Raw genomic sequence first — 20,928 nt, 5'->3', positions numbered from 1 at the left:
AAGATGAACTTAACATTGATGGATCGATGGAGGTAAGCATGTTTTAGCCATGTTTTTAAACTAGGAATTATTTTGAATGAATAATAAAAAAATTATTGAATTCGGCTTTCGTATCATATGAAGAATTATGGAGATCTCGAAGGGTGTTATCCACCTTGGCCTACAGCCTCGACGGATTAACACCCTCCTCGATCTCCATAATTCTTCACAAGATACTCAGCCTCATTCATTAATTGTTAAATAGTGACCAAGATCAATTTTCTCCTAACAATATCCATACACTGTCAAGAGATAAGTCATGGGAATTGAAAAAAGATCACCAAAGAGAAAATGCCTTGATCTATTATCAACTCTCAAATGGAAATGTATGGAGATCAGTTTGGAGAATTTGTATGCGGATAATGGGGCTTAAAGGGTTAAAGACGGGGCAAAGGATCCAATTATGAATTTTAATATATTTTAAAAAGATTTATAGAGAAGTGGGATAAAGTTTTTTAAATGTGACATTTCCTTGTTAACTCTGCTGTTCAAATTTCAGGAGGTGAATCTCTTCCAGTGTCATGTAATCCTACCTCAAGTAGAAGTGAGAGAACTCAACAGAATAGTGCACCTAAGAAGCCCTTACCCAAGGTCATGAATGCAAGGCACCTCTCTGGTGGAAAGCGATCAAAAGATACAATTGACATGCACAGGAGCAGTGTTCCACAGGAGATTTACAGACCTTCTCCAGGCAGTATGTTCATCTTAGCTGTTACTTATAGGCCTTTTGCATTAGTTGGTCACATGATCAACTTTCTGTTAACACAAAAACAGTTAGCTTTAGAAAAACGATTTTAGCAGGAACTGAAAGAGCATATTAAAACTAGGTAGCCTATAAATTTTCAGCTATATATCTCAAAAGTAGAAATGAAAGAAATAGCGGAAATCTGAAACTATTAACCTTTGTACAGTTGTACGGTTTTTAGGGGTAATTATTAAAGCTACAACTGCTAAGAATGATAACAGTGTACAAATGGCTTACTGAATTAATTTATGCCAGAGGTAGATAAGACATCAGAATGAATCTGGGAAAACAGTTTGTAAAGACATGGCCAGAGAAAAAGATCAACTATCTGCTCAGTTTATGTAATAAAAAAACACTAGAATAGTCCCCCCCCCCCCCCTCTTCTCCTACCATCAAACATCCTGTTGACAGCATGGGACAGACATTGTGCAGTTCTTTTCTTCTTTGCAAAAACATTCTGTTAGATGTACCTCAAACACCTCATTAAAAAGGTCTTTTTTACTTCCCATTTCCTGGAGCAAGAGGGGATGGGAAAAAGAGAGACTTTGGAAACATAGTTAATGCGTTACATTGGACTGTGTTTTCAGAAAAGCCAGGCAAGATAAAGCAAATCCTGTGTTATGAATGGCTACCTGAGTGGGCAAGATAAACCCACTTGGAATTTCCCACATTGTTCCTGCAAGAAAAAGTTCGTTTTTGGCCATGTAATAAAACCTTTGGTCAAAATGGCTGAATGTTGGCCTCTCTTATTTTTTTGCACTTTTTACTGACCTTGAAAAATGCAAAAATACTTTGACCAATAGTTCAGTCATCTTGACCTCAAACTTAAAATGTTATTTGCCTACCTGTTTGGTCTTTACAGCAAGTGTGGAAGCAGAATGTTGAAAAGTGAAATGTCTGATGTTGACTAATGTATATGTTCCCTTACAGAGTCTATTTCAGAGCAAGATAAAAGGAGGCTTCAAAATGTTATGGCCTATGGAGAGGATGGAAAAAATATTGAGGATATACCAAAGCAAAGACGACCTTCTCCCACAGTGAGGGCACAAGAAAAAGAAATTGATCGGTTTGATGAAGGTAAATATGACTCTGCCCGCTTTGTTTAATTTCCTATACAGTCTCATTTTGTGTCAAACATTTCATTATTAATTAAGGTAAAGTTTGTACATAAACATTAATTTTATTGTTAATTGTTTCCACTTAATAAACATGCTGTGCTTGATTAGTCTGTCCAGCAGGCTTTATTTCACTGTGTGGCCTTCTTGTTCAATAATTTGTTTTGTCACTAAAGAAAAATTGTAAAGCTCTTATTTCATGAAGTGGACTATTAATATGCTTTTTAAACTGCACTGAAAGTAGTTTTGTCAAATGAGATTTCAAGTTGCTGGGTAAACACAACAAGCACATGTAGATGGGGAATCAAACAGATAGGGATTTCTTTTTTTTTTCTTCTATTTTTTTGAAAGAAGCTGGGGGTCATCTTCATTGTAGCCTTGGGATATCCCCAGCCCCCTACCCCCAGCCCTTAATGAGAGCCCTGATTTTTTTTTATTTAGATTTGTATTCCCTTAGTTTGTATCATCCTCATTCTCTGTTTCATTCCTTTTGCTTGTTAAGGTGAACTCTACAAATTTGCCCACTCCCATTCAATGAAAGGGTCTTCATAGTTCATTTGGCAGGGAAGTGTAGCTATGTGAGGCCGTGGTTTTAAATCCTGTTGAAGCCCTTAAATTTATTTTTGGGCTCATTTTTACTGCTATTAAAACTGCGATGGTCGTATCTTATCTTGGATAGATTTTTCATTCCAGCAGTTCACTTCTGTGATCTTCATTCTATTGTGCATTGTATGCTGTGTTAAACAAATTTTTGATCATTTCACATGTTTAGGATTTGACGTGCATCAATCAGCCTGGCTGTTTTGCTTAAATTGAAGTCTTCTCCACTCTTCTTAATCCACAAGATTTTATTTATAAAAATAAAAATTGAACCAAAAATAATATTTATTCTTTTTGTTTTGTCATGCAGTTCTTCAAGAAATAGAGGATAGGAGAGGCTTTCTAGATGAAATGGAAAAGCTTGGGGAAGGCAAAAAATACAGAACTATTATAACGACAGAGATATCACAGGTAATCTGATACCATGACGTCACTACTTGTAAATAGTCTTATAATAAAAGGGATAATGTAAGGTACCATTCAGTGGCGGATCTAGGGGAGGGTACCCTGTGCCCCCGCTTATTTTTAGACCAAACTTAGGCCCAAAGGGCCAAAAAAATTTTTTTGGGGGGGGACCGGACCTCCCTTATCTAAGGTTCTGGATGACCACCCCCCCATCTCAAGGTCTGGATTTGGCACTGCCGTTGGTTTACATACAAAGAGTGGTCTTGGAAATTAAAGGCGGTAATAAATATTATAGCTTAATAAGGGTCTGGTCAAGTAGGTATGGAGACTTCAACATGTGCAACCCTAGTTTGGGTCTTACATTATACATATTATGGAAACACAGTGAATAATAATTGCAAAAACCATATGAAAGAATACTTGGAATAATGCTGCAAGTGTCTTGTGATAAACTGCTAGTTTTTCCTTCTAATTTGCAAGTCTTAGCGAAAAAAAAAGCAGACATAAGGGAAGGTTCCTCCTCACTTCCTTGTTTGGCATGCATGGGCTTGCTGCTGGGTTCCAAAGAATACTTGGGGGTTATGTTGTTATGAACCCTTTCCAGGGCCATCGAGAAGGGCTGCTCAGGGTGAGTGATAAAATGCTCATTTAAACTAGCCTCTTCAGCTAATGACTTGGTTGTCATGGAGGTTCATCGAGGTGGCTTCGTTCGCTTCGCTCTCCTCAGACCTCTCGTCTTTGCATCCCTTTGCTATTCATTATCCCAAAAGCATAGAACAGGACTATTCTCTGCCTAATGGTTGAATCCAGCATTGCCATCTCTGCTTCTCTTATAAACCCACGTATAAGAATCTAGAATTTTGAGGTCAGGCTGAACAGGTTCTTATATTTTAGGGTAGTTTTTCACAATTCAGGCTGATTAGGTTCTTATTAGGTTTTCAGAGGTTGTTGTAGTGTAGCCATTGGCAGAAATATTGTACTACTAATACATAATACTTGTTGGAAAACATATACACTATAACTTTTTGTTAGAAGTTTCTCACACAATTAAAATCCAGAATTTTGACCATCAAAATTGGAGCGATTTTTTTTTGTAAGAACCTATTTTTCTTTACCAGGCTGAACAGGTTCTTATATTTTTGGGTATTTAAAAGCCAAATTTCAGACTGTAGGTTCTTAAATCACTAGGTTCTTACATGCAGGTTTTTACTGTAGCTTTAAGGTGCCAACGTTGTTTCTGACTAACTGCCCAGCAGTTGCCTGCTTTAATCCTTGATTGGTACACCACTGATTGAGATCAAAACTTCCGTCCACATGTACTGGTGCTTATTGATATCTACAATGTATGATCTTGCCATGTTAAATTTTTTATTATTGTACTTTCAGTTGGGGAGTAGTAATGGGCAAGAGAACATCATGCCCCTTAATTAATTGGCCTAGGTTTATGACTCAGTAGAAGTAATGATTGTAAGTGTTGTTCTTCTTTCCACAGAAAATACGAGAACTTGAGCTTATTGATAAAGAAAGAAGCAAAGAACTCAATCTTGCTGAACAAAACGAGTGATGAACCTCATGGAATAAAGGATTGATTTGGTTTAGAACAAAGCAAAATTTCTTATGATGTGCTACACATGGGATACAGAAGAGGCAGTGTCTTGTAAGATATATTCCTTTTGTTGGCTCTTCAAATTGAACCATTTTCATAAAGATGGCTGCTAAGAGATACAAGACATATTACTTGACAGTTTAACTCTTGTGCAGTGTGCAAAACAGAAACAACGGAAATGATGCACAAAGCAAGTTATTGATAACCTACAAACAGAATCCATTGGCAATCTTCAGAGCTGTCTCATCTGCAAACAAGTGACATGAGCAAAATGGCTGCCAGCATGACCTGTAAAACTTTTTGTTTGACTGCTTGAATATGTCAACTGAAATGCTTGCAGGCAAGTGATGTTAAGGTAACTTGATGACATAAAAAGAAGACTTCAGGTAGAAGTTCTATGGGGTGATCGGCTCTAATGTCAAACAGTAAAAGGTAAAACAAACGGTCTCACACATGTACAGCTGCTTGTATTTACCTTGTAAAAATAGAACTCTTTTTATTCATTAAACTAGATTTATCACGATGTAAAATTCTGTGTCTTTAAATGTATTAATTATTAATATATACAAGTTTTACTATAACAGAATAATTTTATTTTTTTGGTTTTGTTACAAAATACCCCTTTACTCCTTATCCTTGCTACTTAAATTTTGTGTAGCTCATTGATAGCGATAATTAATTGGGGATTTAGTACCTGTAAATACCACTTGCTTGCGTTCACAATTCTCTGTACTTTCAATATTTTTAGGCGTTTTTAAGAATATCAGTGATAGGGATTTTTAAATGCCTATCACTGATATTCTTAATAATGCCTATAAAAACTAAAGTGCAGTTGAATCTCCACTAATGACCACCTCTCTACAAAGGTCAATTCTAATAATGATTAATTTGTCGCAGCCAATACATTCACTCTCTTGTTTTTTGCCCTGCTGCAACAGCCACTTTTCTCTGTGCCGAGGGTAGCCGTTCTTGAAAGTTTCAACTGTATCTAGTAAAATTCTCAAATGTGATTGGTTATAACTACACCCAATAAGAAGTGTGCTTTAGAGTACATGAATGTCATCATTCACTGTAACAGAACACTTGCACTCTGATAGGTTATTTCCCCATACATCTAATCAACAAACTATTTAATTTTATGTATAATCTAAGGGCCTGTTTACATGGACGTGGAACACCCCATATAGGTGAGGTAACATTTGGCGGGTCACCCCACCTATCATGTAAACATGATCATATCAAAATGATGAGATTACATGAACAGGCGGGTTACCTCACCTACCTGGGGTCCCCCACCTCCATGCATACATACTCTACCATTTCCTGGGCCCGGGTTCCTGGGCAGACCATTATAAATAAATTATAAGTAATATCAATCTCAGATCTTTCAACTCTGTGTGTAATCATCTTCATGGTTGAACAAGTCAGATCTTGCAGGCACTGTAATCTCATGTTGTTTAAACAGCTGCAAGATTACACACCGAGCTGGACTTAGTCCTGTTATTATCATCAGCTTTTATTTTGGATTAAAGGAAAATCCAAATAATAACCCAGTTTTGGTCTGACAATAAATTACCAGGGTACTACTGTAAAACTACATTAATTTTCTAGTAACTAAGGCCTCGTTTCAAACGACCCTTCTCAACTCTTGCACTGGTGAGTACTGTGAGGAAGGTACCGCCTTTAGTAGTGGCAAATGGCACAGATTCCACTTAATTTCAGAAATGCTTATAACTGGACCCTTTATACTTCATATTACATATAATAACATGTTGTACAGAAACTTTAGTAGTCTTTGGGTGAGGATTTGGTCTGGGGACATTTTGTGATGTCTAACACTAACTGCAAGAATATTGCCAGCACAGATTTCTGAACACAACTTGGTAACTAATTCCAACCCTCACTGAAGCATTAGTGACATCTACTTCCATCTTTAAGTCTTGAATGTTTTGCCACAAAGTCTTGAATTTTCAAACAGAGATTTTAGCCTCTCAACGCATCTCGGATTTGACCATTTCCCACAACCAGAGGGGAATTGGGACCCTTCATTGAGCAAAGAGCTGAGAAACTGAGGTCTTTGAATATAAGGAAAACATGCGAGGGTCGGTTATTTAAATGAAGTCTAACTTAGACCGCCGTTTGGGAAATCTTTGGGAGACCTCCAGGGCTGAGTTGTTCAAAGCGGGGTCAAGATAACGCAGGGTTAGTGCGAGATTTGAATTCAGATTTGAAAGCTTAAAAAGCATTTCAGTTTTAATTCTTTTTGTCTACAAGTTGATGATTGGAAGCTCTAAAAATAGCAGAGAAAATTATCCGAGAAAATGCTTTTAAACACGAAAAACAAACACGGGTTAAATTTAACCCAAGGTTAAGCGCTACTCGGCCTTCGAACAACTGGGTCCAGATCTCTTTCTTGGAAGGTTATTTTAAGAAGACAAAATGCTTCTTCAGTCTACACTATATGTTTTCATGAAACTGTTCATGATAAATGGTGTTTCCATAAAAGTGTTAGGCAAACTGAAAATGGCTTAGAATACAGTTTTCTTTAACACTGGCTAAACTCAGTTTAAATAACTGGCCCTAACCATCTTTTAAGCCAAGGATGGCAAACAAAGGTACATGTAATAGGTTCTTTCTGACAACCTATCACAATAGATTAGTAAGTAATATTATCATAGATTAGTGACCATGGTTTGTTCTCTCTTTAAGAATTTACTTTACATCTTTCTTCTTTTTTGGAGAGATTTGCACATGAGTTGATTCAAGTAAATAAGTAAAACCTGTAAACATCTGTAGGCCTCCTTTCTTTCCTGTATTAAAAGCCAGTATTAAATAAATTGCAGAATACATATATGCCAACTCTCCCGGATTATCCAGGAGTCTCCCAGATATGACAATCTCCTGGTCTCCGGTACAGGTCACCAAGTCTCACAGATAAAATCAAAGTGTTGGGCTTTTCTGTGCTTTAATTTGGAATTTATCCCATTTTCTCCCAAAGTTCGATTTTTTTATTGATAGTTCAGTTTCTGAGGCATTTTTGCACATATTTCACAACTGACAAAGATTATTTCGCTACTACAATCATAAAAGTGAATTTTGATGGTCTCATGTAAGACATCATAAATTGTTTTAAGTCTCCAGATTTTAGATTTCCAGAGGTTGGCATCTCTGGAAAATGCTGTAGAAGAGCCTGTATACCAAGTTTAAGAATAGAGGGGGTGGGTGGGTGGAAATGAGTAGTGAAAATTGAAAAACCTTGTAAAAGTAATTATAAAACTATAATAAATCTCTAACCTATCTAACATCATTAATTTATTTTGCTACATGATTACATGCATATGGGGCCCTTTTAAAATATTTATACTAGATGGTGCTTTTTGAAACAATACAGATCATTCCTTTTTTGTATATGTGTAAACAATTACATGATATTATTAAACTGTTTAGACTTACATTACATGTAGTTAATGGTAAAAAAAAAAAATCAGACTTCCTACAGACCTCTCAGTGACTTTTGATGCCTAGACGAAGTATTGTTTTTTTTTTCAAATACAAGAAAGTTAATACATTAAATAAGAGCAAGGAGCTTGTATCAAAGAGAAACTAACAGTTATTTAACACAGGAATAAGAATGCATCTATAAGATAATAAAATTGGGGATGTTCATTTCATGCAATATGTCTACTGTGAAAAATTTCACAGGTCCTCATCCAAGAAAGAGGATCAAGATTATGTTTAATACATTTCCATATCATTTTACATCCTAATCAAGTGAAGACAAGATACATTACACACATATTCTTACAGAGTTAAAAACTAACAGTCTAATACTAACAGTAAAATCTTGAAAATGCAACTTTAGTGTAATCTGGTCTCTGATCCCAGCAGTTGTCAGGTACTGCAGCTATACCTGCAAAACAAAATCAGCATAATTTTACTCAAAATTGGCTTAACAGCTTTTTTAGAAGTGCTGCTGGTCAGGGATGTTTCCACAGGAAATCATTCCCATGCAGGGTCGTGATTTTGAAATTCCTTTTTACCAGTATGTTGAGATAATCCTGGTCACAGGCCTTAGTGATAAAGACAGTGCCATGGCCTGGCCAGGCAAAATGGGATTGGGGCATAATCAAGCTAGTGCCAACATTCTCAAATGGATACTGCATCAGTTGACTGTTGACTTACCATCTGTTAGTGCCTGCTCAACCTTCTCATCCTCCTGGATTTCCCTTAAAAAAAAAAAAAACAATCATAACAATTATTATTAACAGGCTGAGTAAAGAAATAGCTTATACATCTTTATAGTGCCTTACTCTTCTCCAAAGGGAGATATTGGACTAGCCAGAGTGGCTTTTTGACTATATGACTGACTGACTGATTGTTTGGTTGACTTACAGCTGACTGACTGACTATATCTAGCTGACTGACTGACTGCATGTCTGACTGGCTGACTGACTATAATGGGCTGACTGACTGACTGACTGACAGGCAGACTGCCTAAATGTCTAGATGTGAGTTAAGACTCATCATTCAAACCTTTCACAGTTTTACTTATCATTCAGTTTTTTAAATAAAGGTATGATTATGGCAGTGTGATAGTAATTTACGCAATTGAGAATTACCCCCCCCCCCCCCACCCCATCCAAAAAAAAAAAAATTACGGCTTCAATGGGATTCAAGCCCATGGCCTATGTGTTAGCACTGCAGTGCTCTAGCAATTGGAGCTCATGATGAAGACACATACGTTGAGAGGAGGCCAATTTTTTCAGTTTATTTTAACCAGATAAGGGAATGACACATGACATGAAGCCACGAATGAAGTGAACTGCGGAAATACAAATTTAGATGAAGACATGATTGTTGCAGTGTAATTGAGAAAAAATATTTCAGGTTGATTTGCAATTGCTTAAATTGCTATTACATTGCGATGATCATACTTTAATTTAAATTTGTATTTCTGCAGCTCTCATCAACCATGGCTTCATTTCACTCATCAATTTATCATTATTAAGATCAAGGCAGCTTGTGAGGCTGCTTGACAGTCTGTCTGTCCTCTGGCTAAAACGAAGTGAGGACACATAAATAAATACCTTACTCTTTCTTCCTCCAGACTGTCCACAATAAAGCTTCTCTTCTGAACAAGCTCCAGCAACTCAGACAGTAACTCCCGTTCTCTCTTTAGGTCATCAGATGATTTCACTTCATCTGTTGATTACACAACAAGAAAACCTTCACATTTTGAAGGGTGCTGCAAGCCCCAACCTTTCCAGCTTAAAAAAAGGTTTTCTTGCAACCAGATTTGCAAGAGGGCAGAGAATGAATAAGCTCCCTGTTTATGTCATGTAGCAGATGGAGACAGATGGGACCTTAGGTTAATGCCAGGTCATTGATCTTACTTCTGCACCCTTCCCACTGCTACCACAGGTGGCCCAAGCGTAATATGAGAGTTTGTACGGGAAAAATAGAGTTTGAAACTTAGATGAAATAAATGAAGTAAAAGCGATAAAAGTTATCAATAAAGTGTAAATATTGTTACCTGGAGTCGTTGTCTTTGTTTTTACGAAGTTTCAACGCGATTTGAGTACTTCTACATCATCTGACCTGACAGTGTAATAATAAGAGACAAGGTAGGACAGAATCGCTCGATCGATCTTCAAAGCTGCTCAGAATCAGCTCCAAATTTTACGCGAAAACACAAACACACTTACATTTTACGCCACCGAATCCACAGAGTGGTACCTTAAGATCGCCTTCCTGCAATCTGTTCCGGTAAACCTTGCGTTTGGATCGCATAACTCGATCGAAAAGATCAACTACAGTTCAAAAATCGGCGCCATTTATCCATGACTAGTAAAAGTGTAACATTTCAACCGTTTTGTTGCCCGGCGGTGACTGGGTGCTAGCGTCAAATAATAACTCACCGGGAGAGGGTGACATTACTTCGTTAAGACAAATCTCTACGCACCCACCTTCCAGCAAGGTCAGCTCTTCTTTGTTTTGTTTTGTTGCTTCGTTCATTGGCCGAGTGAAAACAAAGAAGCCCACCTTGCTCGGAGGTGGGTGCGTAGAGATTTGTCTTAACGAAGTAATGTCACCCTCTCCCAGTGAGTTATTATTTGACACTAGCGCCCAGTCACCGCCGAGCGACAAAACGGTTGAAATGTTACACTTTTACTAGTCACGGATAAATGACGCCGATTTTTGAACTGTAGTAATTGTTGATCTTTTCGATCGAGTTATGCGATCCAAACGCAAGATTTACCGGAACGGATTGCAGGAAGGCGATCTTAAGGTACCACTTTGTGGATTCGGCGGCGTAAAATGTAAGTGTGTTTGTGTTTTCGCGTGAAATTTGGAGCTGATTCTGAGCAGCCTTGAAGATCGATTGAGCGATTCTGTCCTACCTTGTCTCTTATCATTACACTGTCAGGTCAGATGATGTAGACGTGCTCAAATCGTGTTGAAACTTCATAAAAACAAAGACAACGACTCCAGGTAACAATATTTACACTTAATTAATAACTTTTATCGCTTTTACTTCATTTATTTCATCTAAGTTTCAAACTCTAGTTTTCCCATACAAACTCTCCTATTACACTTGGGTCACCTGTGCTGCTACATTATATAGCATTACAACCAAATAGCAGGGGACAAGATTTTAAAATTAATATGAAAAGGATATTTTATAGAATTCATCATTGTATGATAATATGTTTACATGATCAATGGACCTCTTTTTATTGATTACGGTATGCAAAATGTGACATGGACAAATTTGATGCTGATTAATAATAATTTATATTTTTTTATAAACTCAGAATCCACTTGTCAGCAGTAAACCTCACCTCTCATGGCCACAAGTTTTCTTAATTCTCCTTCCACAGTTCGGTATCTTTCCTCGTAATTGTGAGACTGAAGTCTGAAGTGGGGTAACAAAAAAGAATTTAATGAAAAGTAGTTTACATTTGTTGGAAATTAAAGACATTTTAAATACTCATCGAAAATGAGAAAGATGTTTTTTCAGTCAATGACACAGGCCATCAGGTGGCTCGGAAGAAAAAATCCCATTACCCCCAACAAATCAAATATGGCCTTAATAAGTTATCATATGCAAAAAAAAGTGAAAGAATAAAGGAGTAATCCTACAAATGTCATCAACACCAACAACTGACCGAAACAAGTAGTTAGTCAAACATGGTCCCAACATCTGCCCACAGAGACTTTGATAAGACAAATATATTAACAAAGAGCATCAAGTTCATCGCAGCTCATGAAAATGTTACTTACAAGTATATCAGCTCTGATTCTCTTCTCATGATCCTGTTTTTCTTGTGTACCACACCAAGCCATTCCCGTAAAAGTTCTTCTTCAGCTTCATTTATATCTCCATCAGCTGCTAAATGTAGTTGCAAAACCATGACAGTACTCAGTACAGCACAAGTAAGCCACTCAAACAACAAATACTGCTTTAAAAGAAAATTAAACTAGCTAATCATGATGTGTGGTGTTGAAGCTATTTCAAGGTCACACTGGATTGGTTGTGAAAACAATAAAGAAACAAAGTTAACAATAGAACCTAGCACTAAAACAAAATAAACTTCCAAGAAAACTTACAAGTTTTTAAGAGCTGCCAGACTGATGCTTAATTACAACAGTCTGCTGTGCAATTATACAAACTTCAAAATGGCCAAAACCATAGTCAGGTTCAGTGTTTCCTTATTTTAAAAGCTAAGAATTTGAGATCCTATCACTACTTTCAACCATGCATCAGTTTCATTATTTTTCATAGACTTTTCTACACCCGTAAGAATTCAAACACGCCAGTCAATAAACTGTTCCCTTCTCAGTTTGTGGAAAGAACAGGGATAGCACAGTCAGTTCAGGTGATTGCTGGTGTTCCTCCCTACACTAAAGCCAAAATTTCTAAGTTAATTCCAATAAAATCAGGGATGCATCAGAGTGCTACAACAAATAATATAATATTATAAGTCAGCCATAAAAACTGCTAATAAAGCCAATTAATTGGTTGTTGAGTTACTTACGGCCCATGGTCTCTCTTAAGCTGTGCTCAATGTCCATGCCTCTTCTTTCAAGAATTCCATGCTGTGTTTCTAGAGCTTGTAACTCAAGGTCAATCTCCGTTGGAGAAAGTGTCACCTCATCCTCTTTGATAAGATCAGTTTCATTATATCCACCAATCTTAGCATCACGATGCAAAGATGAAATAGCTTCCCTTTCTGCTTTGCTAGTTTTGCTTTTTTCTTTCCCAAAACTAAACTCTCCCTCAACTTCCATCACACATTGGTGCTCCTCTGCAATTCTATACTCCTCAAAATCCCAAGGTTCCATGGTTTCCACAGTAAAAAATCGACTGTTTATTTTAGTTGAAGAAGCTTCCTGAGCAATGATAACAGACATTCTTGGTGAACTACATGATGAACTAGTATCAGTGAGGGATGCCGTGCTACCAACCGTTAAAGGAAGTGTCCAGGACACCTCCACTGGTGAATAATCCCTTTCGGGTGATAAGGAATTTTGTTGAACATCCACCCCTGACGTATTTGACAGTTGTTCATTTGATGTTAAAACAGGACTTTCATTTCCAACAGTGGATAATACTGTTGAAACTTTCAAACTTTCACCAGATACTTTTTCATCAGGTACATTGTTTTGCGCATACAATGGCATGTCAATTCCACTGTCATGCGATGCTGCATGCCTTTCTAAACCAGGAGATGACCGGTCTCCAGTAGAAGGCTCAGGAGAGGCTGGCTGTACCTGAAGTGATGGAACGTCATTTGCGACATCTTCAGACTTAATCACTTTGTAAGTTACTGTCTTCTGAGGCATACTATTAGTTTCTTTTGATGATGGTGCACTTTCACTCATTTGATTGTCACCCTGTCTGTTTTCTTGACTGTTATCAACATGTATGACGACCACATTATCATTTGTATTGAGAGACTTGCTTCTTTTTCTAAGACTTTCCTCAGATTCATCGTCAGCATTCTCAGATGAACCGAAATTTTCTCCCTTAATTTCTGGCTCTGTTTTCTTAGTTCCTGAAGAAATAGCTTTTGCTTCTGGAGCGCTAGTTTTTCGTTCCATGTTCACTTTTGCTTTCATTGATTTGGACCTTACCCTGAAAGGAATTTCATCAGAAGCCTTCTCTTTACCAGCCTCACTTCCCATGTACATTTTCCTCAACTCTTTCACACTTCTGCGGTTGCTGCTAACAGTTGGCTTTCGGGTTTCTGCTGTCTTTCCTGCAAAGTTTGCTGAAAGTCTTCTAGATGAAGTTACTTGAGAGTCAGTTTGCTGCTTCCATGCAGAAATACATTTCAGTTCCCTCTGCATTTCACTGCTTTTTCTGGCTATGATGGTCTTGTGTTTTTCATCAATCATGTCATTGATATTGAGAAACTTCTCACGCAACTTTTGCACACTTTTGGGCCCAACGACTGAAGGATCAATATCACCCAGAATACTACCCTTGCGTGATCCACTTCCTCTTGTCAAATCACTATTTACACTTGCATTAGAATACTTCCTTTCATATGAATGCTTTCTTTCACTGTCTGTCACCCTATCTTCCTCTTGTACGTTGCTCTCTGCCCTTTTTTCATGGTCTTCTAAAAAATCAATTTTTTCCAAGACATTATTATTTTTTTTTGCCTCATATCCACCTTGCAGTGATGCAACTAAACTTGGCTTGCAGTCATTTTCTATTAACTTACTTTTGTCTGCAATATTACTATCATTTTTTGCTTCATTGCTGTCATCATTTGATTCACTTTTAGCTGCTCTTTTAAGCAACTCTTCTTTAAAAGTTGTTCTTTTAAGCAACTCATCTTTGACTGCTGCTCTCTTTAGCAGCTCTTCTTTGAATGAAAAAAAGAGGTTTTCAGTCGGTTTTTCATAAACACTGTCTTCTCTAGTAATCTTTTTTACATCCTCTTTAGAAAACAGACTTTCCTTGCTTTTGTCAACAATCACTTCTTTCTCCTTTGAAACCAAATCCAGTTGTGTGGATGATGGTATAGAACATTTGGTCGTTTCCTCCTTATTTAAACTAGCACCTGTGACATTAACTTTCTCCTCCATTCCATTCCTTAATTGAGTCTCAGGAGCTCGTCGTTTGTGCTCTGGTGACCAGGAAACTTTTTCATGATCTTGAGACCTGACATATTTCCCTTTCCCATCGCCTTTGCTCTTCCCTCTGCCATTTCCTGAAAATCTTCTTTTCTTTTCCCCTTTGCCTCTGTGTTGTGACAATGAAGGTTTCTTTGATGAATGTGTGTGCTTTTGGCTTTTAGCTACAGTGTCCTTCCCTAATGTCTGTGGTAGTGCATTTAACCTTATTGTATTTCTTTTTACAATAGAGAATTGTCTTTGGAGAGAGCTTTTCTCCTGCCCAGGTGAATCGTTTACATGCGAATTGTCAGTTGGGGATTTGCAAGGTGAATTCTCTTGAGAATAGGCTTTCTGTGCCGCATCTGACATTGGTTCCAGCTTAATTTTAATGGGAGATTCTCTTTTTCCTGTTGGTTAAAAAAAATCAAAGTATGGTTAGATAGGAATACAGAAAAAGAAATGTCAGTCAAAGAGAAGGTGCATGCTTAAGAGCAGTTTCTATAAATGAATAGGTCTCTCTTGGGAGTAAGGGTGGGGCAGCAGTGAGAGCCACGTCTCTCTCCAATGTGGCGTGGGTTCAAATCCAGGCATCTATGCCATATGTGAGTTGAGTTTGTTGTTGGTTGTCTCCTTTGCTCCAAGAGGTTTTTCTCCAGGTACTCCAGTTTTCACTTCTCCTCAAAAACCAAATCTGATTTGACCAGGAATCGGGTAGACGAATAACCACTTTCTGGAAGTGCTCCCTCTAAATCATTCTTTATTTGTTTAGGTCTCCATTTTAGAGAAATGACGATCAGAATCACAACATTAAGTAATACACTGGAAGAACCAGCTGACCACAGTGGAAGCCCCTGTTTATCCCAGGTATCTTCCAACATTATGTTTTACAAAACAGTTGGTAAGTGCCACTTCAATTAAGGTTGACAACTATAAGACCTTAACCCCATTTACGTGGTGACGCAAACACAACAGACTTGAGCTCAAAGTTAAGTGCTCTCTGGAAATAGAAGCTAGGGTCTTTTTTTTCCTACAAGGGTCCCATCTGCGGAGAAAAGCTCTGTGAGAAGGGACTTGTGAGAAGGAACTATGCTTTTTGGTCTTCATTAGAGAAGGAAAACGGGCCTAACTATTTGTATATGTGAAGCAAAGGCAGGTCGGGGCTTCTCCTCAACTTATTTTGAAGACCCTGGATGTTGCCTTGGAAAGGAATCTCACCAAACACAATTGCTACAGTCAGTCACCCGACCAATAATTAAGCTAATCAGCAGGTAGCAGTCAATAACTTACCCCCTCCACAATCAAACAAGCAGCAAAACTTTTCTGTTTCCAGAAAATAATGGTATGTTCCTGGTCGAAGGCAAGCATTACACTTAGCGCATCTGAAACATGCTCGGTGGAAAAGCTTCCTTTCTGCAATTAACCTCTCCATGATGTAGACTCTTTTGTGACAAATACAGCAATCATTTCCAAGGAAAGGTGATTTCCTTGCTGTACCTGGTGAGGATTCATCAGATGAATTCCTGCTCTAGATAAACAGAAAGTGAATCACTGAAACTTTAATCATTTTTACGGTGACAGAAAAATGTTATCAGCACAATTACTGAAAAATTAGTGTAAAAGGGTGTTAGCTAAGAACATTTATTACTACGGTAATATAAAATTTTCATTACACTCTGGACACATCCAAATGACTACCAAGGAAAGGAATATACTCTTCACTGTCACACTTACTGTTTCCAAGTTTGTTCTTAGAGGATCCACACCTAAGTACTTGCCATGCTCTTTGCTCTTCGATGATTCCTCCTTGGCATCTGATTTAAAGACATTTCGAAGAGCTGAAGCAACTCTTTTTGCATGACCAGAAAGAATGTACATCTGATTGGAAGGTGACGTGCGCTTGCTTCCTTTGTGGCCTTTAGATTCATTTCTTGTCTTGGGCTGAATGTTCATCTTTGTGGCATAGCCCTGGTTTGCTGCAAATACAAAAATAAACATACACACTTGATAAACATAAATTAATATTTAGAGTTACCTCACCAAACTCAAGAGCTCTTCTTTATTTTTTCTAGTAGTAAAAACTATATCTCCTTCATAGAAATTAAGAACCTAATTAAGAACCTACCTAGCCTAAATATAAATTGCCAATAACTACCCAAAAGTAAAAGAACTATTTTTGTCTGACCTAAAAAAATGTAGGTTCTTATTAGCAAGTGTCTACTGCACTCTACAAAAACTGGCCAAGCTAAAAAGTTTAAGTTGCACTGAACTGACATACTGGCAGTACTGTCAGCTTATACATTGCAAAATTTTTCTAATCAACAAAAACAGTTAATTGTAAAAACTTTGTAAGGTTTTACTTTCCAAAAAATGATAAATGACATAAATGATGCAATCACACTCCTAAATAAAAGCTGAGCAGCAAATCACCTACCAGGAGACCTGTTCTTGAAGTACTCATAAAGCTGTGACACATATGTAATAACACTCAGCTTATCTGGAATGGTATTCTCTAACATGTCGCTCGCATCAAGTACCATAGGGATGCCCAAGTGTTTTTCAGCCACACTGAAAGCCTGTCATGTTAAGAATTAAAGATGTGATTATACCTGACTAGTGCAATCAATAAAAACCAATATCGGAAAACCAATCAATAAAATGATAATTGTCAATAATCACTTTTTGATTGATTTTGATTACAAGTATTGGTCAATCAATAGAAATTGATAGCAACAACTTTTTTCTTTGTCAGCGCTATCGATTTTATCAATTTTAAAGTCCCAATAAATTATGCATTATTTTACAGTTCACAATATTAGCAATTGTGCAGATGTTTTGTGTTTCAAATGATGATCATGCTTTTTCTCTCACATTTTTATAGGTTTATAGTCACGTCACATCTCTTTCCTTAATGATGCTTTGCAATATGATTTTTGAAGAAGCAAGGGTCTTGCTGACAAACTTTATGTACACTGAACAGTATCCTCACCACTTGAACTATAAAGTGTGGGGTTCAACTTGAACAGTTTCCAATGCAAGCAAACTGAATCAATTGTTTATGTTAAGTTTACTCTCATTCTTGAATCTTTTTTATTTCGTCGTTTGGCCGAAAATGTCTCATTAGAATATTGACTGTAAATTGTAAAATAAATATCGATCAAAATTTATCTGTCCTATATGTTCCGGAAACAACAAACTTTGACAACGTAACTGCTAAAAAACATGGAAATTTAAGTGCCGATTAAAATAGATAACTTCGATAAAAATCTATTAATATTGATAATTACCGATTAGCAACAGCTTTTTCCTAAAAGCTTTCCTAAAAACTTTTCCCACCAGAATGAAGCCTACTAAATGCCCAGCAAAAGAAAAAAAATGAGGCAAGAAAAATGAAAAAAGAGGGAGCAGAGAAAGCGAAAAGTAAAAGTCAAGACTGCTGGGTCATCTCGAAATTTGGCTTTGAATAGTTTGCATCTGGATCAGAAGGCCGCAAAGTGTACGACCTGTAAACAGCTTTGTGGTAAGTTTTAGCTCTTAATAGCACAACAGTGACCAGAAAACTGCTCGACTAGCTTCAAAACGCGTTTTTCGGCAAAAACTCCAGGGGCGAATGGGTTAATCAGCAGATACTTCCTGGGTTCCATGGGTATCCACCTAACACAGGTTAAATTTTTCTATTCTACTAGGAAATAATTTTAGAAAAGTAACAATTGATGCACATTTACTTTTTTTACTTGGCTTTCCTCCATCATTCACAGAAATCATTAAGAAAAGTGCAAATAGCTTGGCTCCTTCTTTCTGTCCAGCATCCCCATTCACAAACAAAAGTTGCGGTTTAATTTGTTGTTTGTTTTGTTTTTGGTTTGGCTTGTTTTTACACTAAAGAAAATGAAAATTAAACTGGTTCGAAAAATGCCAAACCAAACAAAAAATTAAACCACAGTATGTACATAAATACAAGCAGAATATGCAAATTAGGTGAACATTATGATACAGTCACACCCCTATATAAAGTGTCCATATCAAGGAGTTGTCCGTATTAAGCGGATTGAATTCAGAGGAAATGTAAGGGCTAGGGACAAGGAAAAGTGTCCATAGTAACAAGGTGCCCATATTAAGCCACTGTCCATAAAGCGGGGTGCGACTGTATTAAAAATAAGAGATCGATTCAGCACCCTCAGATTAACAGTCAATTATTTCACTTTCAGAGGTTTGCAAAGGGTGTCAATATAAATCTTAAGATCTATTTTTATTTCAGTGTCACGACAAAAACGATTGCTGCATAATAGATCGCAAGTCATCTTTCAGGAAATAAACCTATATTCTAAATAACCCATCAACCTGTTTGTTCTGATATTGGTTCGGGTACGTGCTGCAAACGAAAAGCAACTGAGAAAAAAAAAAAGAAACAAACTGTACGATCCGGAATGTGTTTTTTAAAAAAAGTATGCTAATTCTATGTAGCTTATCGTCTAGTGAACATCGCCGTCCGGAAAGAGAGAAATCTGACAATATCATTTGTTTGGTTTGCCAATGAGCAGGGCGTTCCGCTTATTTCTTCAAGTTTATAGGGTCTATTCTAATTGTTTTGACACCAGTAATGAAACAATAAACTAACAAATGGATAAATAACAGGTCTGTTAACCATGAAAAACGCAATTATTTTGCCAACAGTGAGTTCAAGAGTTGACACTATACTTGAAATTTTTCGGATTACACGCACTTAGTTTCAACTATTACTTACCAGTTCATTGTTAACCATGATGTTTTCTTTCGAAAGCCTGTCAAAATCTCTAAATTAGATCAAAAGAAAGCACATTCTTAACATATGAGCTGAATAATGCCGCATCTTCGCCGGCTCGGTGCAAACACCGTGAAATTAAGCACAACTTGAGATAGTTTGAACTTACATCAAATCCGGTCTGAAATGGTGTATAATTGCACAAAATGCCAAGCCATCTCGCCATGAAGTTGTCATGTTGATCACGTTCACTTCACTGTAGCTTTCCGTCTGTTGTCGACACCAGAGGAGTAATGCCTGTGTCCCGGAAAACGCCATATTTGCACCCGTTTTTTCTGTGTTCATGTCAAAACCTTTGTAGGGCTCTTCGTCGATGCTTGTTTCTAAAAGTAGTTCAGGCATGCGAAGAGGGGATCAGCTAACTTGCCTTTTGCAAATAATGTTCACCATCGAAACTCGACGTGCAATAAGCAATAACATTTATAAACGATTCAAGAGCTAATCAGTCAATGACTCGAGCAATATGAAGACAGATGTCACAGTAACCGCGAGCTAAAAGCGCCTTCCAGCTTATTGTAAGAACACAAGGCGCTCATTACGAAGGCTTCGCTGATGCTGACTTAGTATTTTAGCTCTGCATGAAGCCAGAAGGGCACGACAAGCCGGAAAATTTTCTGCCCTTTTAACACTATCACTTTTCTTGCAACTTCGTGGTTGGTAGCCTTCAATAACATTCCTTGCATTCCAGTGGACGCTGACAATTTCCAAATGAGTGAAGGCTCTTTTTGATGTTTGGTCTGCTGTTCTTTCTGCTGTCGCACGGAAACCCTTTGAAGTCGAGCGATTGCAAAAGGGAAAACTTGATCAAAACTTTAGTCTTGTGGCATATATTTTTATCTCATCATGAGGCAGTTATCTTTTGATAATTTTGATAATTATATCTCGGCAAGGAAAACCTCAAGCTCATGATCCGTGGTAGGAATGTGACTACACCTACCTCGGATCAACCTATTGACCACGCGATCTTATCTTGAAGTCTCTCACAGTAAGGAAATGATTACTAATTTCCTGGGTTGAGGAGGTCATAGAAGAGTTGCTACTAAATTTGACGTTTACAAGCTCCAGATCGATCTAGAGACTGGTCGACGAACATATCAGTTCTCTTGGGGGTGGGTGAGATTCCGAGGTGGACTGGCCGGGGAACCCTCGGGGGAATGCACATTGTTAAAAGCATGACGTCGAAACCTTTGTATCATTGTGATGTGCGATCTTTTTTTGTAATATAAGCCATAAAAACAGTTGTTTCTTCAGGAAGTGTAAAGAGGTAGGTCACGACATTTGCCTAGTCTGGAAAACACGAGTTTTAGGCTGTAAATTGGTTTAAAGACAAACACCCTTTCGCGGACAAAATCATCGGCCACATAAGTCACCTTCATCAGGAGCTCCTGCCTTCATACAAATTGGTACAAACTTCAAAAAGGGGGCCTTTTCTTTTAAGTTTGTCTCAATTTGTATGAAGGAGTAGCTTAATGTGACGCCAGGGAATCAT

General features: G+C 37.5%; 2 protein-coding genes across 2 annotated transcripts in view; one reads left to right on the top strand and one right to left on the bottom strand.

The window, feature by feature from the left end:
- LOC140941390 (UPF0193 protein EVG1 homolog) overlaps positions 1-5,040 on the top strand; it is a 7,361-nt gene extending 2,321 nt beyond the window's left edge. Inside the window, exons 3-6 of the mRNA XM_073390384.1 lie at positions 539-733; positions 1,715-1,861; positions 2,810-2,910; positions 4,397-5,040. Of these exons, the coding sequence (XP_073246485.1) occupies positions 539-733; positions 1,715-1,861; positions 2,810-2,910; positions 4,397-4,468 (515 nt within the window). The 3' untranslated portion in view covers positions 4,469-5,040. The remainder of the gene's footprint in view (positions 1-538; positions 734-1,714; positions 1,862-2,809; positions 2,911-4,396) is intronic.
- Positions 5,041-7,732: 2,692 nt separating this feature from the next.
- LOC140941394 (uncharacterized) lies at positions 7,733-20,296 on the bottom strand. Its single transcript, XM_073390387.1, has 11 exons — positions 19,549-20,296; positions 19,383-19,431; positions 17,073-17,214; positions 16,373-16,614; positions 15,929-16,166; positions 12,550-15,048; positions 11,795-11,900; positions 11,353-11,426; positions 9,598-9,712; positions 8,693-8,736; positions 7,733-8,420 (listed from the first exon to the last, which is right to left on the bottom strand). Exons 1-11 carry the CDS (start codon positions 19,779-19,781, stop codon positions 8,341-8,343), a joined length of 3,822 nt encoding a protein of 1,273 aa, XP_073246488.1. The 5' UTR covers positions 19,782-20,296; the 3' UTR covers positions 7,733-8,340.
- Positions 20,297-20,928: the final 632 nt, after the last annotated feature.

This window comes from Porites lutea, chromosome 6, assembly GCF_958299795.1.
Source record: "Porites lutea chromosome 6, jaPorLute2.1, whole genome shotgun sequence".
NCBI classification, from domain to species: Eukaryota; Metazoa; Cnidaria; class Anthozoa; order Scleractinia; family Poritidae; genus Porites; species Porites lutea.
Note: the sequence above shows the minus strand (reverse complement) of the source record. Positions and strands in the feature narration are given on the sequence as shown.

What these genes read in the sequence shown, in the direction of transcription:
- LOC140941394 (XM_073390387.1), bottom strand. Translation starts at nt 19,781, where the DNA reads ATGCCTGAACTACTTTTAGAAACAAGCATCGACGAAGAGCCCTACAAA. An exon ending in CATTTCAGACCGGATTTGAT is followed by an intron (nt 19,432 to 19,548) that starts GTAAGTTCAAAC and finishes GATCTAATTTAG; the next exon opens with AGATTTTGACAGGCTTTCGA. An exon ending in TGAGCAGGCACTAACAGATG is followed by an intron (nt 8,421 to 8,692) that starts GTAAGTCAACAG and finishes TTTGTTTTGCAG; the next exon opens with GTATAGCTGCAGTACCTGAC.